Source organism: Uranotaenia lowii, chromosome 3 (assembly GCF_029784155.1).
Source record: "Uranotaenia lowii strain MFRU-FL chromosome 3, ASM2978415v1, whole genome shotgun sequence".
In the NCBI taxonomy this organism is placed as follows: domain Eukaryota; kingdom Metazoa; phylum Arthropoda; class Insecta; order Diptera; family Culicidae; genus Uranotaenia; species Uranotaenia lowii.
This window is the reverse complement of record NC_073693.1, coordinates 91146943-91173562: the sequence shown is the minus strand read 5'-3', so window position 1 is coordinate 91173562 and position 26620 is coordinate 91146943. Positions and strand designations below refer to the sequence as shown.

Here is a 26620-nt window from a genome sequence, read left to right as displayed (position 1 = left end):
TTAAAAATTTGTAAGGACCTTCAAATCACACGTTTTGCACTAGATTTTAATACTCTACGACAGGGATGAGCAACCCGCGGCCCGCGGGCCGCATGCGGCCCTCGAGGCATGTCTGCGCGGCCCGCGAAGCTTATCTCAAATGAAATTTATTTCTCGATTTCTTCCACGATTGATTGTTAATTATCATTAAATAAACAGCAGTCCCTACTAAACCAAAAAAAATGAAATATATCGACCACTTGATCATATATGCACGTCAGTTGTTTGCAGTTTCACTTGTCTCATAATCATCCAGGTTGTTGACTTTTTTGTAGGATTTAAGCTTTTTTTGAGTTCTTTTGAAGGCATGGATGCAATATTTATTGGAAAAAGGTAAAATAGTAGTTAGTTAAGTCATAACTGTTTGTTTCAAGCGAAGTCAAAATTTCATGATAAAGTGACATATTTTTGTTCTTGATTAATGACGGAGTAAGGAAAGTTTTATAATAAAGACTGGATGGACGATTATAGATTTCAAATCGACATGACTCAGAAAAATTCTGATTTCTTGACTAAAACAGTATTGGTAATTCTGTGATTCATCCCAAAAAATTATTACGATTACAAAGGGGAACAGCATCCCTCGCGTGTGGAATTTTTTAAATTAATCAGTTGTAGGTAAAAACCTATCTATCATAACTGATCAACAAATAAACTCGCTTTAAAACCAAAAGCTGATTTCAATAATTTACTACCCTTCATTCCAATAAGGACTCAGATATTGCCCAGATATTCTTGTTTCAGAGATACAACGCTTTCAAAAAATTTAATTCTACCGCAATTTATAGAAATTCCATAAAAAAATAAGATAACAACTTCTGCTGACATCATTAAAGAAAGTCATTGAATATTGGATATACACCCTTTGAAAATCATTCAACAACTTTGTTTAATACTGTGAAAGGATTTGACTTTCAGTTTTAAGAAATATCAAAAATGCAGATAGTTTAATTTTGTTTTTGAATTTTGTCGAAATTCCCTTTTTTGCAGGTTTCAAAATAAAATAAAATAAAAACTACCATTACTTTTTTCTCCGAATTCAAAATAACTCGCGGTCTTTGGGAAAGTTGATCATTGAGTCAATAAAAATTTGTACTTTACAGTTTCGTCAAAAAAAGTACTTAAATTTGTGTGATCTCGAACACCGGCGGGAAATCACCCGAGCTACGAGGGTACACTACACGAGGTACAAAGGACTTGCCAGTTAGACGGCTGATGCACGACGAACGGAGGTGCTGGTGATAGCCTGTACACCAGAGTACTGGTGTTCGCCTGTGTGCGAGATATCGTATACAATTATAAGATAACACAGTGAATCTCTTATTGTTCGATCGTGTACCACACATCTTCCTTCTTCCCTAAAAAAAAATGTTTAAAGAAAAAAAAACTTTTCTACACTAGCTTCTCCAATTAATATAGCTTAAAGTATACTGTAAATAAATTCAGTGTTGCGCCCACTGTAATGGATTCCTATTAAAGTTCATCTGTTCACATAACCTGTGGTCTGGGGTTTTTTTTTGTACTAACATAGGTGGTTTGAAATTTTCGTGAGTACCAATCTCAGGAGGCTTGTCAAAATCAAAATTGTAAACAAAACAAAAACAAAACTGAACTGTTTGGTTATCCTAACTAATTTTGATTTATTCCAAAAAATAGTTGATTAAAACTTTCTTTTTTTTTTAGCGGAAACTACAACTAGTGCATATATTCAGCTAGATATGCTGGAGTTCGTTTCTCCCTAGTAGGACGTTCATTATTTTCAACAGCACCATTGAAGTTCTCGTTGCTCTGCGAATTGCCAAGTGCTTCGGCTTGGACTCTCCATGGATATACTTTTTTTGTCTGCGAAACGTGACGCTGGAGTTTATGCCCATCGGAGTCAATCAGGATCAAATTTCCGTTATCTACCGAATCAACTGCGAAACGTTTCGGATGGAACCTAGTTTGTCCTTTGCTTTTGGATTGCCGCTCAACAACTACAGTGTCACCTTCTTTGACTCGGCATGGCCTTGCACCACGTCGCTGGTCTTCTCGGTGTTTTGAGCGGATTTTATTATCACGGTCGTGCCTGTCCAAGGTTTCATTTGTATGCACTGTATCTGGAATGTGATCATCATTAAGGATCGGCAACCCTCGTTGAACTCTACGGCCCATGAGAACTTCTTCAGGGGACATCTTTGTGGTAGAGTGGTCCGCGGCGTTATACGCGTCTACCGCTGCCTGTAGTTCGCATCGATAGTCTGTGTTAGAATATAATGCAGTGGAGATAGCTTTATTTACCACTTTCATGAAGGACTCCACCAGCCCATTTTGCTGGGGATAGAAAGGCGTTGAGAATATCGTTTTTATACCGCGTTTGTTACAATATTCTTTGAATTCCTCTCCATTGAAAGGTGGCCCATTATCACTTTTAATAGCTTTAGGAAAACCTTCTCTCCGAAAGATACTATCTAACACCGCTTTTGTGTATTCAAATCTTGTCGATTTCACAGGCGAAGCTATCGCATATCTTGACCGTAAATCTATCACCACAAGGATTAAGATTCCGCCGAGTTTGTGATATGGGCCGTTGAAGTCGATTGCTAACGTGTCCCATACCATTCTAGGGGCAAATATTCGCTGCATAGGTGTGGGCTTTTCTGGCTTGCCGTTTATAGCACAAGAGGCACATGATTTAACCCACTGTTCGGCATCCTTTGCCATTCCCGGCCACCAGACCCTTTTGCGAAGAATGCTCTTGAGCTTAGCTTCTAGTGGGTGCCCCAGGTGGGCTATGTTTAGGACTTTTTCTCGAAGTTCCATTGGTATAACAGCACAGCCGTTCTTCACCAAAATATCTTCAACTACATGCAGATCGTTCGCCACCGTTTTGTATCTGGATATATTAGCGGGCCATTTGCCTGATTCGAGCGAACAGATAACCTGTAAAAGTGATCAACAAGTGTTAAAACAAAAACTTTTCCTAAAGGAAAGCTTTATTTTCGAGTTTCCACATACCTGTTGCAGAATTTCGTCATTCTTGGTGCAATCCTGAATTTCCTGCCTCGTTAAGAATTCATAGAAGTTGGTCTGTAAGTGGCAGATTTCCCAAGGACTTACGTCTTCGTTGAATGCTTCGTCTTCCCCACGATATAGGCGCGATGAAGGGTCGGCAATGTTATCCAGACCTTTTATATATTCAACTTCATAAATATAGGGACTTAGGCGTAGGGACCAACCATCAGCCCTTGTTAGTGCTCTTTTGGATTCTTCACGAGGTCTACTAATGATGAATGCCATACCCTGGGCATCAGTTCGTAAAGTGAAGGGTCGGCCGGTGAGGAAATAAGAAACCCGTTCCACTGCCCATACTGCTCCCAGAGCTTCCCGCTGGTTCTGGGGGTACTTTCTTTCCGTCTCCGTTAACGCTTTGGATGCAAAGCTTATGATACGGGGAATCTTATCTGAATTTTCCTGCACTAGCACCGCTCCCAAAGCATGAGGTGAAGCGTCCGTGTACAGTATAGTTTTATCCGTTTCAGAAAAGAATCCAAGGGAGGTCGTACAGTGGATGATTTGATTTTTCACGAGATTAAAAGCTGTTTGTTGCTCCTCTCCCCATCTCCAAGCATTGTTCGCGGTTGCAGCCCATAGTGGTGCGGTCAAGTCAGCAAAGTTTCTTATGTGTGGACTTATGAACGACGCTAGCCCAAGAAAGCTCCTGAGCTCTGATGCGTTTGATGGACTCTCAAATTTTTCAATATCTTTTATTTTTGAGATTTCAATATTGAAACCGTTTTTATCGAGATGATGACCCAAAAATGCTATTTCGGTTCGATCGAATTCGCATTTGGCAGTATTTAGTGTCAGGTTGTTCGATTTAAATATCTGCAAGACAAGGCTAACCGTTTCTCGTAGCACCTTAAGCGTCGTAGCGTAAATGAGGACATCGTCTATGTAGACTATTTTGTTCTCTATGTGTTCCAGTATCCGGCACATTTCCCGCTGGAATATCTCGGGAGCACAGTTCACCCCGAACATAAGTCGAGTGAATCTGTACATCCCGTTATCAGCTAAAAAAGTAGTTAAATCGCGAGACTCAAGACCTAACTCCAAGTGATAATAGGCATTTGATAGATCCAATTTGGTGAAATACCTAGCCCCGTGTAGCTTCACTCTCATCTCGTCGACCAGTGGCAGTCGGAAGTACTCCCGTTTAATAGCTCTATTGGGAGCCCTCATGTTAACCACTAAACGGAAATCATCTTTCCCCTTAGGTACTGCACTCATACCACTTATCCAACGAGGTGCATGCGTTATTTTTTCAATTATACCACTGGCTTCCATTTGCTCGAGCCTTAAGCGAGCTGCCTGACGATATGCTGCTGGTATATTGCAGTAAGCATTTTTAACTGGCGGGATTGAGGTATCTATGCTGAAATTAACGCGCACTCCGGGCATTTTCGGGAAGATTTTTGTTTCTGTGCAGCTATTTATTTCGACTCCTACCCTTAACAAACCCATGTCGCTTGCAGTAGCCCTACCTAACAGCGATTGTCTTCCCTCTTTGACTACAATAAATTCGGCAGTCATGATCGATTTCCGAGATTTAACAGTCTCAACGGTAGCTTCAAGAATACACTCAATATTCATAGGTCGCCTAGTGGCATACGCCTGAAGGTTACGATTAGTGTGTGAACTTTTAGAAATCACGTGAGCTTGTCCAGCACATATCTCCTGCTCAAGCTTGCTCCAATCGTTGCCTCCGATTACATTGACGTCGGCTCCAGAATCGATAAGGAACTTTATCGGGGTGGAAGATCCAATGCGGCAATCTACCAAAACATCGCATAAGGATAGGGAATTGATTTGCTTTTCCGACAATGAGAAAAAAAAGGGAATATGTTTTTTTTAATATCTCGCAATGTAATGAGAAAGATTTTATTTCATTTATTTAATGATAGTACGATAAAACTACTCAATTTATTACCTGTTCATGCTCATCGTTTTCTCTCTTAGGACTTCGATCGTGTCTCAGTTCATTCACTCTATTCAATCTGCATGCTCTAGCTATGTGTCCTTCTCTGTTGCAGTTGTAACAACGTTTTTCCAATTTCGGACAAATTCCGTTATCGTGTGTAGAACGGTCTTCGAAGCACCTGGTGCATCTGTATCTGCGACTGACTGAAGAATTATCGGAACTGCTTCTGCCTCTACCATAGCTGCGATTATCGGTGTACCTGTACCTCTTGGTGTGTGACGCAAACTCCTTTGCTGAATCTGATCTACGTTTGTTTCGGGACCTGCTATCACGAGTTGAATAACTGCGTATAGCCATAGCACTGCACTCGGCAACTCGAGTTTTAACTTCGGTGTGAAATGCTTCGGCGCGGGTTGCTGATACAACTATTTCATTCGTTTTTAACCCATAAATACGAGCTTGTTGTTTTACTTCTTGGTTACGCAAGCCTCGCATTAGCTGCGCTCGTACGAACACATCCTGATCCGGTTCGCTATAGCCACACAACCTGACTTCCTCCGACAATCTTGCATGGAACCCAATCGCAGATTCCCCTTCTTCCTGCTGCATGCAAGAGAATGCCTCATGCTCCGCTGCTGGATCCGTCATCGATTTCAAATATTGATCGATATTCCGTACGAATGTTTCATAGCACTCACCGTTTTCTACTGTGGGTTTAAGTTTCGCGGCTCGTACAACTCCCTTCAGGTCGTCTCCCATGTACAACATCAGTAAGTCTATTCGGCGCTTGGGATCGTGGGCGTTAAGCAGGGTAACTGACAGTTGAAAGTCCTCAATGAACTTCGTCCATGCTTCCCACATCTTACTAGCTGGGACGTTTTTGGGATAGGGTTTTATATCGCATCTGATACTGCCTTCGCCCGATGTTGTGGATTTTGAAGAAGAGTCTGGAATCGGTTCATTATTTTCGAGGCATCTGTTGGTATTTTGCATTTGTTGAATAACTTCTTCAAGCTCACGGATTTTGTCTTGTAATTGCGTGTGGACGTCTTCTTCGGCTTCATTATAATAATGAGCGTACATGTTTGCGGCCTGTTCTTCTGATTCTGATATCACAGGTGCACGGACGTATCTCCCGCTGCACTCCAGGTGATTTCCTGCGGACTCTTCTTCGTTCGATAGAGAATTCATTTTGTTATCTCTAGCATCATCTCCTGATGATGGGGCACGCACATACTTTCCTGCCATTATGCTGCTTTCTAGTGCTCTAAAAGTGGACATTTCATATTATATTTATGCCACGCGCTAATTCACAATAAATCATATAAATACTTGATATAAACTTGGACGCTTACTCACCAGAAGACACAACGTCTTATTATTGTTAATAACACCTTGATTGTTTTCGAATTACGCCTTATAAACTTCGAATGCTTTTCCCTTAGCAAAATGGCTTCCCACGCGTTTTCAAATTTCTGCTGCCTGAAAATTTGTAGCTAATACTCTCGCCGATACACACAACTACTACCGTTCCTTCCTACATTATTTTTTAAATGTGTTGGTTTTCTTCAAAGGTTGATTCTCATTTCCTTTCGTTCTCTCATCATGTTGGAGAAATCAATCTCTCTCTTCCTCTTCATTCGGCCAACCTCACTCTGTTTCTCTTTTACTGTTGCTTTCGCTCCTCTCGTTCCTCCTAATTGACTATCGGCGTGCTCGCTTTTCTGAGTGGATTCTCGACAACTTTTTCCCAAGACGGACTCTCAGCACGTCATTCTCTTTTTTTTTTTTTTGCAAGCAGACTTCCAACTCGCTTTACTATTGACTACCAGCGTGCTTTTCGATTCGTACATTGTGTAAGCGGACTTCCGCTTTACTTTAGACTATGATGCGGACTCCCAGCACGCTAGTCGATTTGTACATTTCATAAGCGGACTCCCAACTCGCTTTACTTTAGACTATGATGCGGACTCCCAGCGCGCTAGTCGATTTGTACATTTCATAAGCGGACTCCCAACTCGCTTTACTTTAGACTATGATGCGGACTCCCAGCGCGCTAGTCGATTTGTACATTTCATAAGCGGCCTCCCAACTCGCTTTACTTTTGAATTTGAAGCGGACTCCCAGCGCGCTATTCTATAACAATACATAAGCGGACTCTCAACTCGCTTTTATTATGTTTGTTAGAAGCGGACTCCCAACACGCTCTCTTTCTATCGCCGTTATAGTATGAGCGGACTCTCAGCGCGCTCTTGCTAGTTTTCACAGGTTCGATCTCGGCTAAAACAAAATGGCTGCCCGTGGAACAATTTTGAATTCTCCTCGTGCCCGGGTGATTTCCCCTAAATATTCTCTAATACTATGGTAGGCTAGATTTTTCAAACATACCGGGTGTCCTGTCCTGTCACGGTCGCCAAATGTGTGATCTCGAACACCGGCGGGAAATCACCCGAGCTACGAGGGTACACTACACGAGGTACAAAGGACTTGCCAGTTAGACGGCTGATGCACGACGAACGGAGGTGCTGGTGATAGCCTGTACACCAGAGTACTGGTGTTCGCCTGTGTGCGAGATATCGTATACAATTATAAGATAACACAGTGAATCTCTTATTGTTCGATCGTGTACCACACAAAATTAATGATCTAATTTTTTTTAACTATTTTCAAAGTTATCTCGAAAACTAGAGCTGACAAAAAAATATTCAATATTTGGACTCAGCGCCCTCGAATAAGTCGAAATCAGTTCTGAGATTCCTTGCACCTCGGAAAAATAGAAATTCGTTCAATTGTGTTATGCTATTTTCAGAAATTTCATGGGCAAATCATGCCAAACATTGATCAGTTAAATTGGTTAAATTGAGTCATTTTTCTTCAAAATTTTCATGATTCAGCCTTAGAAAGTGTATCCCACACACAGGTATATAAATTAAATTAAGAAATTTATGAAATCTTTAGAAAAAAAATATGAAATCAAAAACGCAAACTGTAACATTGACAAACTTTGTTGAAAATCTGTGAAATTATGAGTATTTCATGAATTTGAAACCACGCTCACCATGTCAATGCAATGATTTTATACGGAAGTTCAAATAAATAAAAACACTGTTAAAAGGAAAAAAGGAAGCTTCACGACAAAATTTAATTAAATTGTGAAAAACTTTTCGAAAATGGGCACACAAAAAATCGTTATGGTTGAGTTCCATGAAACTTTTAAATGGAAAAGATGACGAAAAATGCCATCGCATCGGGTCGAACAAAAAAGGGTTTTTTTTCTGAGAAACGGTTAATTTTTTTTACGAACCATAGAGAGACTTTCTAAAATTTTCTTTTCTAATAAAAATGGAAGCAAACAATGTTTCCTTTATGTAAAAAAAGAATATTCGTTAAATTTTTCAAATCAATTAAAACATTGAAATTATTGAAAAATCATCAAGATTTAGTGATGAACGCATTCAATTTCGTCCGGTTCAATCACCTTATATTTAAAAAAAATGTTTATGCAAGTACATGAACTCGTTTTATTTATTCTTGTTAAATTTTGTTTTTTTCTAGAATTTTTCAATATAAAAGTTATGTAAAGCTCTGAAATTTATTATTAACCTTAATTGTATTTCTATTGCGGCCCGTCGAAATAATTTAGAATTAAAAGTGGCCCGTTGCTTCAAAAGGTTGCTCACCCCTGCTCTACGACGTTCCCTAACTAATTAATTGCAACTTGACGTTTAATTTTTATCAACTTCACGAGCGTATATTGCAAAAACGTGCAAGAGTGCATTTAAAAAAAAAAAAAATCACATTGAAGCTTTATTCAAGTGCAACAAATTTATGTTGAAGCTATTTTTCTCTACGTGCTTATATTTTAATGATATAGGAAGTGGAAGAGGGGGGGAGGAGGCCTCCAAAATGGTAATTTTTACTAATCCGATTCAAAATAAATCAGAAACAAAGTTTTAAAACAATGTTATTTCCGATAAGTTATTGCTAAATAATTGAACTGATGATCCCTATTCGGAACTAGAAATTTTTTGCCAGTATATGCGACACACCATAAAAAGAATTAAATTTAAAAAAAGAACATAATTTAAAACTTTGGACATAAGAATAAGAGTACATGAAAAGAATACATAAAATTGAACAAGATTTTAAAAAAAAATCAAATCCATTTTTGAAAAGAAAATTTAATTGATCATGATGAACTTTTTTTTTTTTTCAGAAAATGATTTTAATTGTTTACTATTAATCAACCTACATTTCCTTTCTTCTTTTTCAATGGAAGAGTTGAATTAAAACTATTTTTCAATATTTTAAATTAAAAATTATATTTAATCACGTTTTGAATTTATTCAATACACATGGATGATGATTGAATATAGTATGATTAAAAGAAAAAAATAATACATTTGATTTCAAAAGTGCCAGGGATCAAAGTCAGAGATAATATTTTTTTGATGTTCAAATTCGTACGATTATTAAAAGGCTCTAAAATCTATTAACTAAAAAAATCAACATGTTCAGTTCATCATAACTGACAAAGTACAAAAATAAGAAACCAAGTTTTTCTTATCACAAATTATGAATTATTGATTCAGAAGAAGTCTATGATTTCAGAACACAAAATTTCAGAGTTGGAAAACAAAGGCAAACTTACTGAAAATATTAAGGAAAAATTTATTAGTTATACTATAACAGTCGGTAAAATCATTTGAAAATTTAAAAAAAATCAACAGTTAAATTTAGTACGTTTATTCGAATTTTTTTTTAAATATGATTTTTCCATGAGGAACTTATTATTGACATATGATGAAAATGCTTCTAATAAAATTCTACTCGCTTACTTTCAATATTTATTCGTTTTTTCTAACTTTTTCTTATTACTTGTGATGACTGAACTCTTAATAAATTCAAATTTGATATAAAGATGTAGCGATACGATTTGACATTTTAGAATGAATTTTTTCTTTAAAATCATCTTGCCGTTATTAAAACTAATTTATGCAACTTAATTGATTACTCTGTAGTGAGGCACCATTTTGATTCTTAAATTTTTACAATTGATTTGGTAGATGTTGGCGTCCTGAGCTCGAATCTTTTGTCAGATTTGATCTAGCACCTCTCATTTTGGTGAAATGTAGTTTATAAATTAAAAAAAAAAAAATAAATCAATTGTGAGTGAAATAAAACATTGTTTACTGGTTAAATAACAAATATACATGGATAAACAGTTAATTTTGAATTTGTTTATTGTTTTTCGATTATGTAGTTATATGATGATGATGTTGAATAATCTTAAAAGCTTCAATTCTACAGTTTTTCCTTAAATTTCGAAAGGCAAGTATTTCTGAAATTATTGATAAATTTATAAAAAGAAGTTTTATTTCATTCAACAAATTCTCTGAAGTCTGCAAAATGAATTGATGTTTTAAAATATCTGAAATTTAATTAAATTAACAGTTGTTCAAAAATTTGTTGAAAATTTAATAGAACAAATAGAAAGTATTTTTTTCGAAGAAGTCAAAATTACTTGCGGTCTTGAAGAAAATTTATGAGAAACTACGTATTTTTTTATTGTAATATTTAAAAATAATGTAAGAAAAGTGCATAACATTACTTAATTATGTTGGCCTATTTCTTCAATTTGAGGGCAGCAAAATTAACAAAATTTGCTTTTTTATTCTCATTTAAAAAAATGTGAGTTTATGGACCTATGTAATCAATCCAAACCCTTTTGAATGTTTAGTTGAGCGTTGAAAGAACAAGAAATATGAAATAAAATTGAGGCTCAATTTGGTTTCTTGGAAAATATTCCATAGTAGCATAGTATTTGAATGAATATTTAACAATTTTTATTATTATATAAGTTATAAGTTAATGATGATTTACGTTTGATACATTTCTAAAAAAAACCATTTTAAAGACGATGCAGTGTTTATGTGTATCAAAATTTGAGGTTCATTTAAAAAGATTTAGGGTAAAAACACTATATATTGTACATCATCTTTGGGATTCAACGTATTTGTGGCCAATAGACAATAACGAAAAGTTTTTCAAATAAAATTTTGATAGTGTAGCTTAAGCATGTTTCTCAGCAATGTTTTGAAATTATCATTTAAGCCTTTTAATTGTGTTATCTTATTTTGACCGCCGCGGAAATCTTATTTAATTTTAATCTGAGTTGGCATTTCAGCAAATTTGTTGATTCTAAGTAGAATCAATTAATTCCTTTTAATTCAAAATTACTTTTGTCCCAATGATTGAACACAATGACTCAAATATTGAACAGGCAATGTTCTAATTATTGAACACGTAATCATTGAAAATCATGGTATATATTAAGGAGTATTTCGCTTGATAGTATGCTTTGCAGGGGCGATTTTGGTTTAGCTGGCAACCAAGAAACAGTTTGTTTATATTTCCAAACACCAACCAATGTTTGTTCAATAACTGGTGCATGCATTTCTTTACGAAACGAGTATTGCAAGATTGAACGTTCAATAATTGAAACATTGGCGTTTTCTGTGATCCAATGATTGGACACTTTAATTTGTTTAATTTTAAGAATATAGGAATAATAAAGACTGCCACTCTTCCAGAAATCATTCAAAAAAACTTGATTGAAAACATTCATATTATTATCTAAGATGTTTATTTGTCTTTTATATAATGGGATTGTGGCTTTAAGAGTCCGAAATTCTTCAATTTTTCATTACTGTATTTTGTTGTTTTAATTGGTTAGTGTTTTACTAATGTTGAACAACTGGTCCCTGTTCAATAACTAGTGCTTCTACCCTATTAAATTGTAAATAGAAATTTACAATCGAAAAAAAGTTTATATTCGTGAAAGTGTAAGAGTGTCGAAGAATGCAGTGCCTTAGTTTTATAAATACCGCCGAAGGCGATCCAATTGTGTGAATGGATTAACCCGATACCGCGTCATTCGTCACAAGCGTGCAGCGAGTCAGTCGGTCAGTCAGTCGGCCAGCAAGCGTACTAGCCGAGTAGCGCACAGTTTCCTCGGCAGTTCGAGATCGGGTTGCTCACCGGTGTTGCTTCCGGGTTGCAGACCTCCGGACAGGTCTGCACATTTGGCGACCGTTACAGGTAATTTCTTGTCACATTGCATAAAAACAAGAAATTATAAAAACCGAAAAAAATACCGAACCGAAAAAGTAAACAAACGTGGTCATCGATTCACGCTGAGTTTATTTTCATCAAACTTGATTGAAAATCAATCAGTTTGTTAATTACCGTGATAAAATGAGTAATTCGAATACTCATTAAGTGAAATGTAGTTACCGGCGGGTTGTGAAATAATACCGAAATTGGAATTGGTGAATTAAGTATTGAAGTTTCGTTGAGAAGACAACATGAAATCAAAATTAAATTTCAAGCAAGTCGTGAGGACAGCTTGATCATGTTCACAATTTCAAGCGGGTTGAGAGGACAGCTTGAAATTGGAAGGCGAGTTGAGAGGACAGCCTGAACATATCGATAGAAATTTCAAGCGAGTTGAGAGGACAGCTTGAAATTGGAAGGCGAGTTGAGAGGACAGCCTAAACGTATCGATAGCAATTTAAAGCGAGTTGAGAGGACAGCTTGAAGTTGAAAGGCGAGTTGAGAGGACAGCCTGAAAGTACCGATAGCAATTTCAAGCGAGTTGAGAGGACAGCTTGAAATTGACAGGCGAGTTGAGAGGACAGCCTGAGAGTACCGATAGAAATTTCAAGCGAGTTGAGAGGACAGCTTGAAATTGACAGGCGAGTTGAGAGGACAGCCTAAACGTATCGATATAAATTTCAAGCGAGCTGAGAGGACAGCTTGAAATTGTCAGGCGAGTTGAGAGGACAGCCTAAACGTATTGATAGAAATTAGAGCAAGTTGAGAGGACAGCTTGAAATTGAATGGCGAGTTGAGAGGACAGCCTGAAAGCATCAATAGAAATTTCAAGCGAATTGAGAGAACAGCTTGAAATTAGAAGGTCGGTTAAGATGACAGCTTGAAATAAGAATGAAATTTAAAGCGAGTCGAGAGGACTACTTTCAATTTGAAAAAAATCGTGTTGACTTTTTGAAATTAATTTGAAAATCTAGCGAGTTCGGAGAACAGCTTGAGAAATGATGCACCTATGAGCGTGTCGAGGGGACAACTTGAAAGAAGAAAGAAAGGGAATCAAGAGGACAGATTGAAGATTGCTTATAATAAGAATGAACAATAAAGCGTGTCCGATGATGTGGTGATAGCTCGTATAAATTGATGAATTGATTTCATGCGAGCTTACAGGAGAGTTTTGAATTGACAAAACACAATTTAAAGAACAGTTTTCCCATTCAAGGAATAAATTTGAACTAAACAGTTTGATATAAGAACTATGGAACGTTTCGAGAGAGCAGCTCGATAGGATTTCAACTAAGTAATAACTGCTCCTGGAAACGAAAAGTATGTTGAGAGGACGGTTTCGGTATCTCATTAAATTAATAATCAAGTTGATTGAGGAGACAGCATGAGATAATAGAAAACAATGAGAAAGTCTAGAAAACAGCCTGAACAAATAGTTTGAAATTTCTAGCGCGTTGAGTTGACAATTGAAAAAAAATGAAAAAGTGTATTTCGAGTTTTAAGGGTGAATAGCAAACCTCGATAGCATCTTGAGGGAACAGTTATAGTTTTTTAAAGCGCCGAAAGGTTATTTCGTAATTTTACCGATTTGAACCAAGCGGGTTGTAGGAAAGTTTGAGAAAAAAAATACAAGATGAGTACTTACAATATACAAAAGTACAATACAAAATAAACCATGTTTTGTGCGTGAGCTTTGAGCTTATCCTCATGAATTTGGATCGAAATACACAATTAGTTCGTTAGATATCTCAATTAGCCAATTAGAAATTCATCACACGGGGTTTTCCCCGGCAGTTTTTATCGAAAGTTTTTGTATATCGCGATTTAATAATATTTTGATGCAGTTGATAACTGAAGCTTTAACGCTGGTAGTTTACAATCTTGCCAACCAGAAATGGTAAAAAAAAATTATATCAATTCAACAAACACTTTGGCAGTCGACAGCCCTTGCTGTTGTCCGGTACCGATACTTGGAAGATGTTTGTTAGACGTCTGGTCAACATGATATATCGTCAATGAATGTCGCCGGTGCTGATTCAAACAAAAACTCCGGTTTTAGGATTCAGCGACAATAGCTAAAATTCACGTTAAACTTAGATCTATCATCTTCATTCTAACTGCCCGCAATAAAATTTTAAAGTTTCGTGATATGCAGTTAAAACGAGAAAATGAATAAAAGAAATATGGAAAATAGGTTTTCTCGATTAAACTCAGATTTCAAATGAGTAATGGTTGATTTATAATACCATTTTATAGATTATATGTTAACCGTGTATCAAATCTGTGGAACGCAAACAAAAAAAATGCAATATAGAAACAAACGTGTGACTAAGTTTGAAACCACTACAACCCAACTTGCTTGCATAGTGTTATAAAATATCTATTTGAGTTTTTTCATAGTTCGCAATTTTTTGAATAATTGTCGCTTAGCTAGTCGATGTACAAATAGAGATCATCGAAGTTTTTAGGATGATTTCGTTCAACGGAAATTGAAAGAGAGGTGGAAATGAGATATGAAAGCATCGGCCATGAATTGTAGCGCAAGTTGTTTGTACCTACTTCACATCAGTCCATCTATGCATCCTGGCAAATGCCAAGTAGACGAGTTTTCTAAAACAAAAACAAACTTATTGTCGATTTGCATTTTTTTTAATTAATAAAAAAAAAAACGATTTCAAAACAGTTTCTTTTTAATTATATTAAATCATTTTGTTTGGGATAGGAGGGGGATGTGTGAATGGATTAACCCGATACCGCGTCATTCGTCACAAGCGTGCAGCGAGTCAGTCGGTCAGTCAGTCGGCCAGCAAGCGTACTAGCCGAGTAGCGCACAGTTTCCTCGGCAGTTCGAGATCGGGTTGCTCACCGGTGTTGCTTCCGGGTTGCAGACCTCCGGACAGGTCTGCACACCAATTTTCAGACATCGTTTTTAATACTTATCTTTTAATACCCTTTGGGATGGAGTAATTTTACGTTTTAACGGTACATTCATTTCTTGAACAACTTGAACTGAATTTTTTTTCTTGGTACAAAAACCTCAATGGGGAGTTCGCACGGCTTTGGAAACCACGGATGAACAGATGAACAAGCTAAGCCTTGAAAATTGTGTTAACCCCCAACGACCATTTTGAATCAATTTTTTGATTTTTGGTTGAACCACCAGATATCTACAAGGACATTGAAGAGAAATGTTAAAAAAAGAATTCAGTGTAATTTAAAACCAATACCAACATATTGTCAGTTATGAAACTAATTGTCACAGTAATTTTTCTTTTTCTCTGACACTTGATGAGTTTCGATAAAATTTCCTGATGAAGTTTCGAAATTCATTCATGATTTAGTAAATGATGAATTTTAGCATGTAACTTGTCCGCTATTTCTTTCGAACTTGCTTGAAGGACTAAATGCTGAATAATTTTATATAATAATGCTGTACAATAATAAGAAAAACAGAAGACACAAATATGATGGCGCTATCTTTATCAGCTAAAGTTATAGTCTTATTATATCTGTTCGATATAATAAGACTTTAACTTTAGCAGAGATAATAATTTGAAATTGTATAATCTTTTGAAGCACACAGGTTTGAACATTTATGAGCTTATACGATTGCGCCATTTTGAAAAATTGTTACTTTACAAAGAGCTATCTAAAAACAGTGCCATCTATTGCCCCGTTGAAAATTAATGAACCAATAAATGGCATTGTTTTCGTAAATTTAAAACGGATTCTTAAAAAGAGAACAATTGAAATTTTACACAAGTTTTTGAAGTTTTCTGTTCATTTGTGCAGAATCCTTTTTTCGCACTTCTATGCCACATTTGGTTTTCTTTGCTGGTTAAAAAATTGTATGAGAGCCCTTCTCCTCTCCCCTTCTTTTCTCCCCACTGAAAATACCAGAATCATCATGAAAATATTTCGTTTTTGCCTTTCATATATCCCGCCATGCCAAATTTGGTACAATTTTGTTCTCAAGCTATGCTCAAAATTGTTTGGGGATCCTCAACCCCTTTCTTTATCTCCACTGGAAAGAAGGAGAGTTCTCTCATATTCATAGAAACATTTCTCGTTCCCATTTTCTCGTTTTCAATTTCTCGTTTCCAATTTTTCGTTCCCAAATTCTCGGTTCCAATTACTATACTGAAGAAATTTTGCTAAATAATTCAAACATTGTATTGGACACTCTTCTCACATACATTGGGAGGAAACAGGATTACCACACCAGCATAGAAATATTCCTTCCAAATTTGGCTCCTTTTCCTCGATAATGAGGTTACCAAAAATTATATGTGAGTTCCCCTCCCCTTTTCTCATCCCTCCACTGGAAAGAAGAAGGACCTACAAACCATCAGAGAATCTTTTTTGTAAAGTTTGTACCTTAATAGACTGAGTTGATTTGGGGTCATTTTTGAATTTCTCAAACCCTGGGGTCTCAAAGCTTTGTATTGGTCCAAAACCCATCCATGATTTTTTGTAGAATTTTTAAGTAACGTTTACATGAGTAAATTTGAACTTTTTGGTTTGTATGGGATAATTGAATATTTTGTATCGAAAAATCAACATCATTTTTGTTTCTTCTGTGGAATAGAGCCATCTGATGTTTTTTTGTGCCAATTTATAAATTTCCTACAGGAAATTTTCCACTAAACAACTTTGTCGAAGATTGTAACTTCGTATCTCATTAGACATAAAAGTGCCCAGCGAGGTATTGCATGACTACTTTTCAAACAATACTTCGCGTGACTCCAGCAGTGATGTCAATTAATTTTATTGTTAATCAATGCGAAAAGACATGTCCCTGTTGAACAGCTAATAACTTTTTTGTCTAATAAGATACGAAGTTACGATCTTCGAAAAAGTTGTTCAGCGGAAAATTTCCTTTCAAGAATTTATAAATTGGCACAAAAAACATCAACTGGCTCGGTTCTACAGACGAAACAAAAATGATGTTGATTTTTCAGTACAAAATATTAAATTTTCCCATACAAACTTTAAAGTTCAAATTTACTCATAAAAACGTTACTTAAAAATTCTGCAAAAAATCATGGATGAGTTTTGGACCGAAACGAAGCTTTTGAGACCCCAGGGTTTGAAAAATTCAAAAAGGACCCCAATTCGACTCAGTTTAGTACCCTAATTCACTCCCATGCAAAATTTGGTTCCATTTGCTTCATTATTTCTTGGGTTATAGAAACAAATATCATTTACAGAAGTTCCTCCCCCCCCCCCCCCATTTTTAGGAACAGACATGGGTCTCAAACCATAATAAGAACCTTCTCCGGCCTCAAAAGTCTCAACATGCCACGTTCCACTAAAATTGGTTCAATAGTTTCCGAAGCTATAGGAAACAGACAGAAAGACAAACAGAAATTCATTTTCATATATAAGGATATTCATTATTTCTTAACCACTGTTTTTTTCTATTCGCGTTATGCATATAGATGCAGAAGGAAAATTGCGAGATTTTTTTTATTTCTGAACAGTTTTAATTTTGTTATTGTTGTTCTAGCATTAAAAAAGGGGCAATATTTTGGATTTTTTTCTGAAATCAATCAAAATTGTTAAAATAAAATTATGGTTGACAGTCTTCTCAAACTGAATAGCAAACCAAATTTGTCTGCTCTTTTTTATTGCAATATTTAATATCAAATCCTTTAAAATTAAGAAAAAAACTAAAAATTAAAATTTATTAACATAAATTTGGTTATTATTTACAAAATGCTAATAATTTAAAAGCCAATCTTGCCAAATGTCAATTCTTGTGCAAATAAAGTCTGTTCTAAAATATTTGATCTTCCTAACTCCGGAAGAGAAAAATTTAAGCTTAGAAATCAACTTAAGCAAGTTTTACAAAAACTAATCCGAATCCTTGCGAACGGTTACTTATTCCTAGTGGTTGTAAAGAAACAACAAGGTGGAAGAGTATTTATAAGCTTGTTTTTTATCTTACAGTCTTATCGTTGCTTGCATCTTGGACCAAACATCCGGCATCTGACATCGGAAACAGTGAGCAAATAATAACTAAATTCTAGTTAAAATTATTTGCTTATACCAGCATACATATTTACAATCAAAATTGAACAATGTTGTAAGCTCGAATTTGAAGCTTAATAGTTACGTCAAAATCCTATAATATAAAAAAAAAAACTATTTAAAAATTTTAGCTTTTTTTGTAAATCTTAACATGGAATATACATAACCCAATTAAAAATAAAATACAAACTAAATTCCAACTTCATCTCATTCTCGCGAGTAAGTTTCCGGGGTGTAGTCTGTTACATTGTGCCAAAATAGTCAAGACTTAAAGCATCCATTCGGTCCAAGTTCCAGCTTCCTAACTCTCAACTCAGCTTCCGGAAATCCAGGAAAGAGACCAGAAACTCTCTCTCGGCTTTCTGTTTGTATTATACAAATGGATTATCATATTACGATTTAAAGCTTTCGTTTTTTATTGTAACCATTCGGGAACGATTCTGGTTTGTTGATTCTCCACCCACCACAGTAAAACGCCGTGTGTTCTTTCCTATTCGTAGATCAGAAGCTGAAACATTTTCGTTTGCAAAGGAAAAACTTCTTCCTGGGAAGCGAATCCTTTGGCTTGACTTTGCTCAGCTCAGCTCGACTTGGCCAGGAAGAAACGACATGGAAGTACAGCAGCAAAAGGAAAAACAACAACGAAACTTATACGGCAAAGGCTTAAGGCAAACACACCAAGCCAGCAGCTTGTTACAATGTTTTGTGGAAGGATTTTCGGGCAGACACACTCGGTGTATTTTGGTGTGTTTATCTTTTTGTTGGCTCCTTTTTTAGCCTGAGCGATCTTGGGAAAGCGATAGCCTCCGGGATAAACGATTGGTCTTTTCCGGAGTTTTCCTTAACTTACTTTTCCGGGTTTGAACAATAAAATTTGGAAGCAGAGCGTTCTTTGCTGTTTCAATCATTGCGAGTGGATTTTGGTTAGCGATATTTTACGGATGATATTAAATAACACTGATCTTAAGGGCGTTCACCGGTAAACAAGGATGGTCAAAGCAACAAAAACGTATCTACTTTACATTTTTTTTCATTCTTATATGGGACTTGGATAAAAGGTATTTTTAAAAGACAATAATGAGAATTTATTAAAATAGAGAGCTTACACAGATGTAGAAAAAAAATTCTGTTGTCCGTAATAATTTAATTTAACATTTTTTGCCAGAATCTAATAAAAGTTTGAATATGAAATGAAGAAATTTAATCGAGTGTTCGATTTTTTAATTTGCCGAATAGAATAAATTTTTGATTTGAACATATATTTGAAAACTTTTTCCTTGGGTTTTTTAATATTTTTTTTGTTTTTTTAATTATAATTTTAATGATATTTTTTTTAAAGATTTATATACAAATGCACATGTGAGCATACTTAAACAAAAACTATCAATTTATATTGTATGAGTTGAGAGGCTGTGAATTTCACCAATCATTTTGACTGGTGACGGTCCGAGGACCCATGGCGAAATTATTTCGTTTATTAAAGTGTTTAATATAAAATACACGGAATTGTAGGGATTCAAAAATGAAGAAAAGTCGTATGAAACATATAAAACACTAGCTGACCCGGTAGACTTCGTTCTACCATTAATTTTGTTGATAAAAGAAATAAGATAATCCAGTTTTGAATGGTACACATACTTAGTAATGATTTTATATGGACCCATCCCGTTTTGAAAGTGAGAGGAGGTTTTCGATACAATAAGTCATCTCATTCATGCCTAAAATTTCATTTGAATAAAATTTTTTGAAAAATGCATACACATGATTTATTTTACTTAAGAATTATGTTGTTATTGTTCGGTGAAACAAAATCTACAAAATCCTAAAGTATAATAAAACGGTGATCGAAACACGTCGAAAAAAATGATTGACTTTTGTAGTTCTCGAAGGCGTTTCTAATTAGAATAATATCAAATAAAAAAATGTTCGAGCTTTTCAAAATTTGTATAATATGTAAATTCCTCCTTTTGAAAGCGTGAAAAGTTTATCAATTCAATGGAACATCTATACAACTTGTGTTTGTTTTTCCAATTTCTTAAAAATCTCTTGAAAGTTCTTTACCATGTGCAGTGTGTAATATCGATTTTTACTCATACTACTCGGTTCAGAAACCGCTAGAAGTTTTTAAATATAATTAATCATATGGTTATGCAAAATTTTCATAAAATTATTCAAATTCTTCTGAATTTTATCGTTTTTAACATTGATTTTCTATAGAAACATACGCGTTTTTTTTAAAAAAAACTTGGTTATTAATGATGTTGAAAACGCAGGTTTCAGTGGTGGAATAGAGTTATCTTTATTCATGTTTCGTCTGTGAGGTCAGTAGAATACAACTATATTAATTAGCGATAGCTAATTGTCACTTTCCACTTCTTAAATTCCCTAACCGGGAAAGTACTCATTTCTCAATGAGTACTTGATATTCTTACCCAGAATATTTGGCAACACTTTTGTGTTACTACAAACCTAAGTTGAGTTGTTTGGCTTCACAGTGTGATGATGTAAACATTTGTACCGTGTTTACCATCATCAGCTGTCATCATCAATCATCACCGCTATTGTTTCAATTTCGAATTGACTCAAAGTATGCGGAAAAAAAAAAAAGTTTTGGTTTCGCCGACGGAACGGCATCGAAAACCGTAAGTATCAACACCTCCCCTCAATTCGCAGATTGAAAATGCTTAACAGCTTCGCGTGCCTCGCCCTTGGTAACGCCTTCGTGAACGCATCAGCTGGCTGATCCTCAGTGGAGATGTGTCGCAAAGATAGCTGACCGCTTCTTATGATGTCTTTGATGAAAGCATACTTCACAGATGCTTCATCCGCTGATGAGTCCGCGCCTCTTCCAGATACTGGATGCAAGGGATGTTGTCCTCCATTAACGTGAAAGGAGCACCCAATTCACCAAGGAAGTTTGTTAACCACAAACCTTCCTTGACCGCATGGCAAAGGACTCCTATCTCAGCTTCGGTCGACGACAGACTGACCGTCTGCTGACGTTTCGTTGACCACGAAACTAGATTCCCGAATATCATGTAAGCGTAGCCTGATACAGATCTTCGATCATCGGAGTCGTTGGCAAAATCTGCATCAGCATAAACGATGAGTGGTTCCGATTTCGTGTTTCTGCGGAATACCAACGCCGTATCGGTCGTACCTCGAAGGTATCGCAGAATACGCTTCAGGCCTTGCCAGTGCCTATCCGCCGGGCTGGCCTGGTACTTGCTTAGTGCGCTAACCGCAGCACAGATATCTGGTCTCGAAGATGTCGCCAGATATTGTAGACAACCGATCAATTCTTTGAATGGTTGTTCGGTGATAACCTCACCATCGTTCAGCTTCGTCCAGCGAACGTTTGTGTCAAGCGGTGTGCTTACGGGTTTACAATCGGCCATACCGAATCGTTGCAGAACCTTCTCGACGTATCCTGGTTGCGATATCTCGATTACGCTCTTCGGAAAGTCTCGCTTGATGTTCATCCCCAAGAAAGTCTTGACTTCTAGGAGATCCTACATCTGGAATAGCCTTCCAAGCTCGGTCTTGATCCAGATAACCTCTGAAACGTCTTTTCCGGCAATCAGGATGTCATCCACGTTCAGGATGAGGGTGAGTCCTCGCTTGCAGGATCGGTAAACGCAGCAATCACTCTTCAACGGATAGAAACCAAGCTTTCTTATCTCGTCGTCGAATCGCTGGTTCCAAGCACGACCCGCTTGCTTCAAGCCGTACGGGCTTTTCTGCAATCGAACGACCTTCGATTTTCTCACGTCATCGTTTGGCAACTGCATGAAGATAACCTCTTTTAAATTTCCATTCAGGAATGCAGTTTTGACGTCCGTTTGATGAACGACCATGTCGTATTCGTTCACCAACGCCAAGACGGTCCGAACGCTCTCCATCTTGACTACCGGCGCATAGGTTTCCCAGTAGTCCAATCCTGGTCATTGGGAACATCCTTTCGCGACCAATCGAGCCTTGTAGCGACCATCGTCCTTCACGGTAAACACCCACTTGGACAGGATAGGTTTCCTATGACCCGGGGGCAAGCTAACCGCTTCCCAAGGCTTGTTCTCCATCAGGGCTGTCATCTCCTCGTCGATGGCGACCTTCCAGGAATCCCAATCATCCCGGCGCTTCAGCTCAGTGATGTTCTGAGGTAGCTCCTCATCAACAACAGCGGCTACGTTAGCCACGTAGCGTTGGGTAGTCCCTCTTGTTCGCTGACTTCGTCTCAGGGCCGGTTCAGGGGTGACGGAATCTAGGTCATCATTGTCCGGGAATTCCTCGCTGCTCTTGTCTCCCAACGTATGCTGACTGGCACCAGAATCGATGACGAATTTTCGTAGATTCTGGTGGCTGATAACCTCAGCATGCGAACGAAAAGAAATTCTTGGCTGTTGCTTTCTGGTAACCCCAGAAAAACAACTTCTTGTAGCTAACATGCTGTTGGCTTCGATGGCTTCGAGAATTAGCAGTTCTTCGTGAGGGAGCACTTGCCCGTAATGCCTTGGAAATCAAGGAATGGCTGAAATCGCTGGCAACTAGCCGTCGCCTTAACCACCTCATCCACAGCACCAGGAACAGCTTCCAAACATCGAATACAAGCTTGCGCATGCTGACCGCAGCGCAGCTACAAAGCACGAAAATAATCCTCTCGACTTGCAGCTTCATGGCTTTTCGCTCCTTTGCTCCAATGCATCGAGCGCTCCATAAAACCGGAGGGCAACAACGTTCGGCAGCAAAACATCTTCTCCAAAGCCACAGAAAAATCGTACTGTGGGCTTGGATGAGCTCACGCGTCATCACAAGAGTAACCCTTTTGGCAAACAGCTTCCTCCTATCTCCGATGCGGGCTAATCCTCCATCTGGAGCATTAGTACCTGACCAATCCCGGTTGCAGATTCCGAGAGTCCTTCTCCCGGCCGTCGGAAATAAAATTATGCTGCTAACCGCAGTGCGGCTTATGTCGGCATCGAGAGTAGCCCTCTCGGAACCTGACTTCCCGGCCTTAAACTCAAGTGGCACGTTCTGGCCGACCTGGAGCATCTCATGGCCTCTGCGCTGCCGATCCTCCACGCTGGAGGTCGTCTGTGCTTGGATCAGCTCCTGTATGCTGACCGCAACGCACAGCCAAAGCACGAGAGTAACCCTCTCGGCTATCAGCACCACCCAATTAATTCGGGGTGTTACTTCAGCTGGACCTGTCCATCCCTGCGCAGCCCGGTTGCGGATCCTTAGACTCCTCCCGGCCTTCGTACGTGAGCTCACGCTTGCTAACCGCAGCGTGGCTCGTGACGGCATCGAGAGTAACACTCTCGGTCCACGAACCTCCCCGGACTCGACCTCTGGCGGAACCTCCTTGCTGGCCTGGGACATCTCGTTGAATGGTATCTGGGCTGGGTCGTCTCGGCTCAGGCTGGTCATTCTGGCTGGTGGCCCTCTTCTTGGTGGTCCTCTGGCTGCTGGCTGCTCCACTTGCTAACCGCAAGTTAAATACTTGAGAGTGCCCCTCTCTAACTAACTCGAAAATTTCTAATCCAGACGTATCTGGGCCCATAACCTGTTGAAAACGCAGGTTTCAGTGGTGGAATAGAGTTATCTTTATTCATGTTTCGTCTGTGAGGTCAGTAGAATACAACTATATTAATTAGCGATAGCTAATTGTCACTTTCCACTTCTTATATTCCCTAACCGGGAAAGTACTCATTTCTCAATGAGTACTTTGATATTCTTACCCAGAATATTTGGCAACACTGTTGTGTTACCACAAACCTAAGTTGAGTTGTTTGGCTTCATAGTGTGAAGATGTAAACATTTGTACCGTGTTTACCATCATCAGCTGTCATCATCAATCATCACCGCTATTGTTTCAATTGCGAATTGACTCAAAGCATGCGGAACCAAAACAAAATGTTTTGGTTTCGCCTATGGAGCGTCATCGAAAACCGTAAGTATCATTAAGTATCATTATGTAATAAATTATGTAGTCAAACCATGACTTAACCGAATTTTATTGAAATTCACTTTAAAATTACTTAAATTGTGTCATTTCAAATTAAGCTTATAAAAAAGAAGCACTCATTCTCCCCTCTTTCAACAAAAAAATATAAGTCTTTCAGTTTAATCTTCAAAAAATGGTATAAAAACTTGTTTGTATTCCAAATTTGATAAAAATAGCTTAATAATTATTCCAGCTACGTTTTTTTTTACTGATTTTAAACTGAATTCTACTGTTATGAAAAATAAATAGTTTTTCTTATGGCACCAGTTCGATAGAAATCTTATGACATGAATAGTAGTATTTTTCTGAGTGTAGAGTTGAATATGCAATTGTACAAATATTGAAACATATTTAAAACTCTTATAGATTTTCTGTTCAAATCAGACATCTTTTTCAGATTAGCCAAAAAAACTCTAGTTCCAATGTTGGAAAAAAAAGTAAAGACCTCATATTTTCGATACTTATTTTCAACATTGAATACCGGTTTTGAAGTTAAAAATGGATTCAGTTAACGATCTTGTGTCTTATTTGACTTGTCTCATCGATGTTTTTTTCTATCTGCGAAAGATGGTAAAATTTTTATAAAATGTAAGATATTTTAAGAAGAATTTAGAACAACTACATACCTCTAACGAAGTTTGTTAGATGAATGTTTCATTAATAAATAGAATGTTTCATATATAACTTTTCTGTTAATTTTTGAATCCAATTTAAGATTTCCATAATTTATGTTAAATCAATTGAAACCAACATTAAATGTCAAACTCTCAGTTCTCAAGCTTTTTTTTTTAAATAGTTTGAGATTGAGAAATACCCATCATGTCCTTGATTTTGATCAAGTGAAAGGATCAAATTTAACCGACATTTCACCCGGGATAGCTCGTTTTGATTGATTTTGGTTGACAATTTTGAAGCCAAATGCCCGGAATTTGCCAGATTTTAAGACAACATGGCCCGGAACTGTCCGGCCCGGATGCGTGCTGAAAAAAATTCTTCCAATCTTATATTATATGCTTTAAATTCAAACCACGAAAGGTGAACAATTAACAAAATTATTTAATTTGACAGTGTGAATTTTTTTTTAAGATTTTGAATCATTGTCAAACAGACTGAACATTTTTGAAACTTCCGAATTTATAAATAGTTACGTTTGATAGGGGAATTTTACAGTGTTCGGCATCGCTAACTGACAAATTAGCGGCGCTAATTAAATCGCTAGCTCAAAAAAAAATTAGCGATCGCTAACTAAATACGCTAAATGTACCGAAGAAGTTACCGTCAACTGGGGCAACATGCAACAATTTTCAACTTCAATGGCTTCTAAAATCTTAATGCTTACAGATTATCATACCCCTTGTACATCAAAAGATTTAAGGTAGATGGGTCACCAAACTGACGTAGTCAGAAAAATTATTGGTTTCACCAGTTATTTTTAAATTTACAATAACATGCGATTTTCACCCTACTAAGAAAAAGGGGTAAGTTGCAACAAACTCTGTAATTTATGAAAAATCAAATGAAAACGATTGAAAATTCATAGTTTTTGATACATTTGTGATGTAATAACGCATAAAGCACCAATTGCAGTAAATTTTGGTTTTGTTCGAATTAAATTTTTAATTTTTTCTGACAAAAATTTTTTTAAGAAGAAAGTGTTAATCTTCTGCATACATTTAGGGGTAAAAATACTACAAAATATTCTATTAGCTCAAATCATGAAAATAAATCTAGGAATGGATGAAATTTTAATCATAACTAACGCATAATGCAAAACAATCAAATCCCAGCATATGGAAACGCGATTTATGAGATTTAGTTCCGATTTGAATTTTGTTGCATTTTACCCCAGACGGGTAACTGAATTATAAAAATATTTATTTAAAAAAATTGAGTAATTGTTCGAAAAATATTTCCACATGATCAATGTTGGTATAGGATGAGGAAACCAGTATAAAGTTTGTAGGTGATATTATCAAGCCAATTCGTCATACTGGGTAAAGTTTTTTACGGCATCGAAAAATGTTAAAAATTGTACATTCATTGTTCGATTTTTCAAATTTTATATGAAAATCGAAAACTTAAAAAAACTATCTTAGGATTCAAGAAACTATGTCATCATCATTTTGTAATCATTAAAAGATAACATTATCTCATTACATTAAATTAAAAATTGAATCTGTGTGTTGTTATATAAATGATGCATTCAACCCCGCTGTTGCATGATGCCCCGTTTGACGGTATCGCTTTAAGTTTAAAGCGCTAATCGCTAACTGTTGACCAACATTGAGACCAGAACAAATATCAAATTCTCTTTTAGTCACGCCTTTCCTTCTTTTGATTTTCAAAACTCCCCAAGAGGGATTAAATGAAGTTTTGAGTATTTAATTTAAAATTAGATAAATCAATCGAGTTTTCATAAAATTATATGAACAAATCCAAAACTGTCAAAGATAGGAATTTAAACAAGT

At 36.8% G+C, this 26620-nt stretch overlaps 1 protein-coding gene across 1 annotated transcript; it reads right to left on the bottom strand.

The window, feature by feature from the left end:
- Window positions 1-1734: 1734 nt before the first annotated feature.
- Window positions 1735-21630, bottom strand: LOC129752400 (uncharacterized). Its single transcript, XM_055748187.1, has 7 exons — window positions 21480-21630; window positions 12007-12076; window positions 7388-7561; window positions 5009-6266; window positions 3139-4890; window positions 3037-3078; window positions 1735-2961 (listed from the first exon to the last, which is right to left on the bottom strand). Exons 1-7 carry the CDS (start codon window positions 21628-21630, stop codon window positions 1735-1737), a joined length of 4674 nt encoding a protein of 1557 aa, XP_055604162.1.
- Between the last annotated feature and the right edge of the window lie 4990 nt (window positions 21631-26620).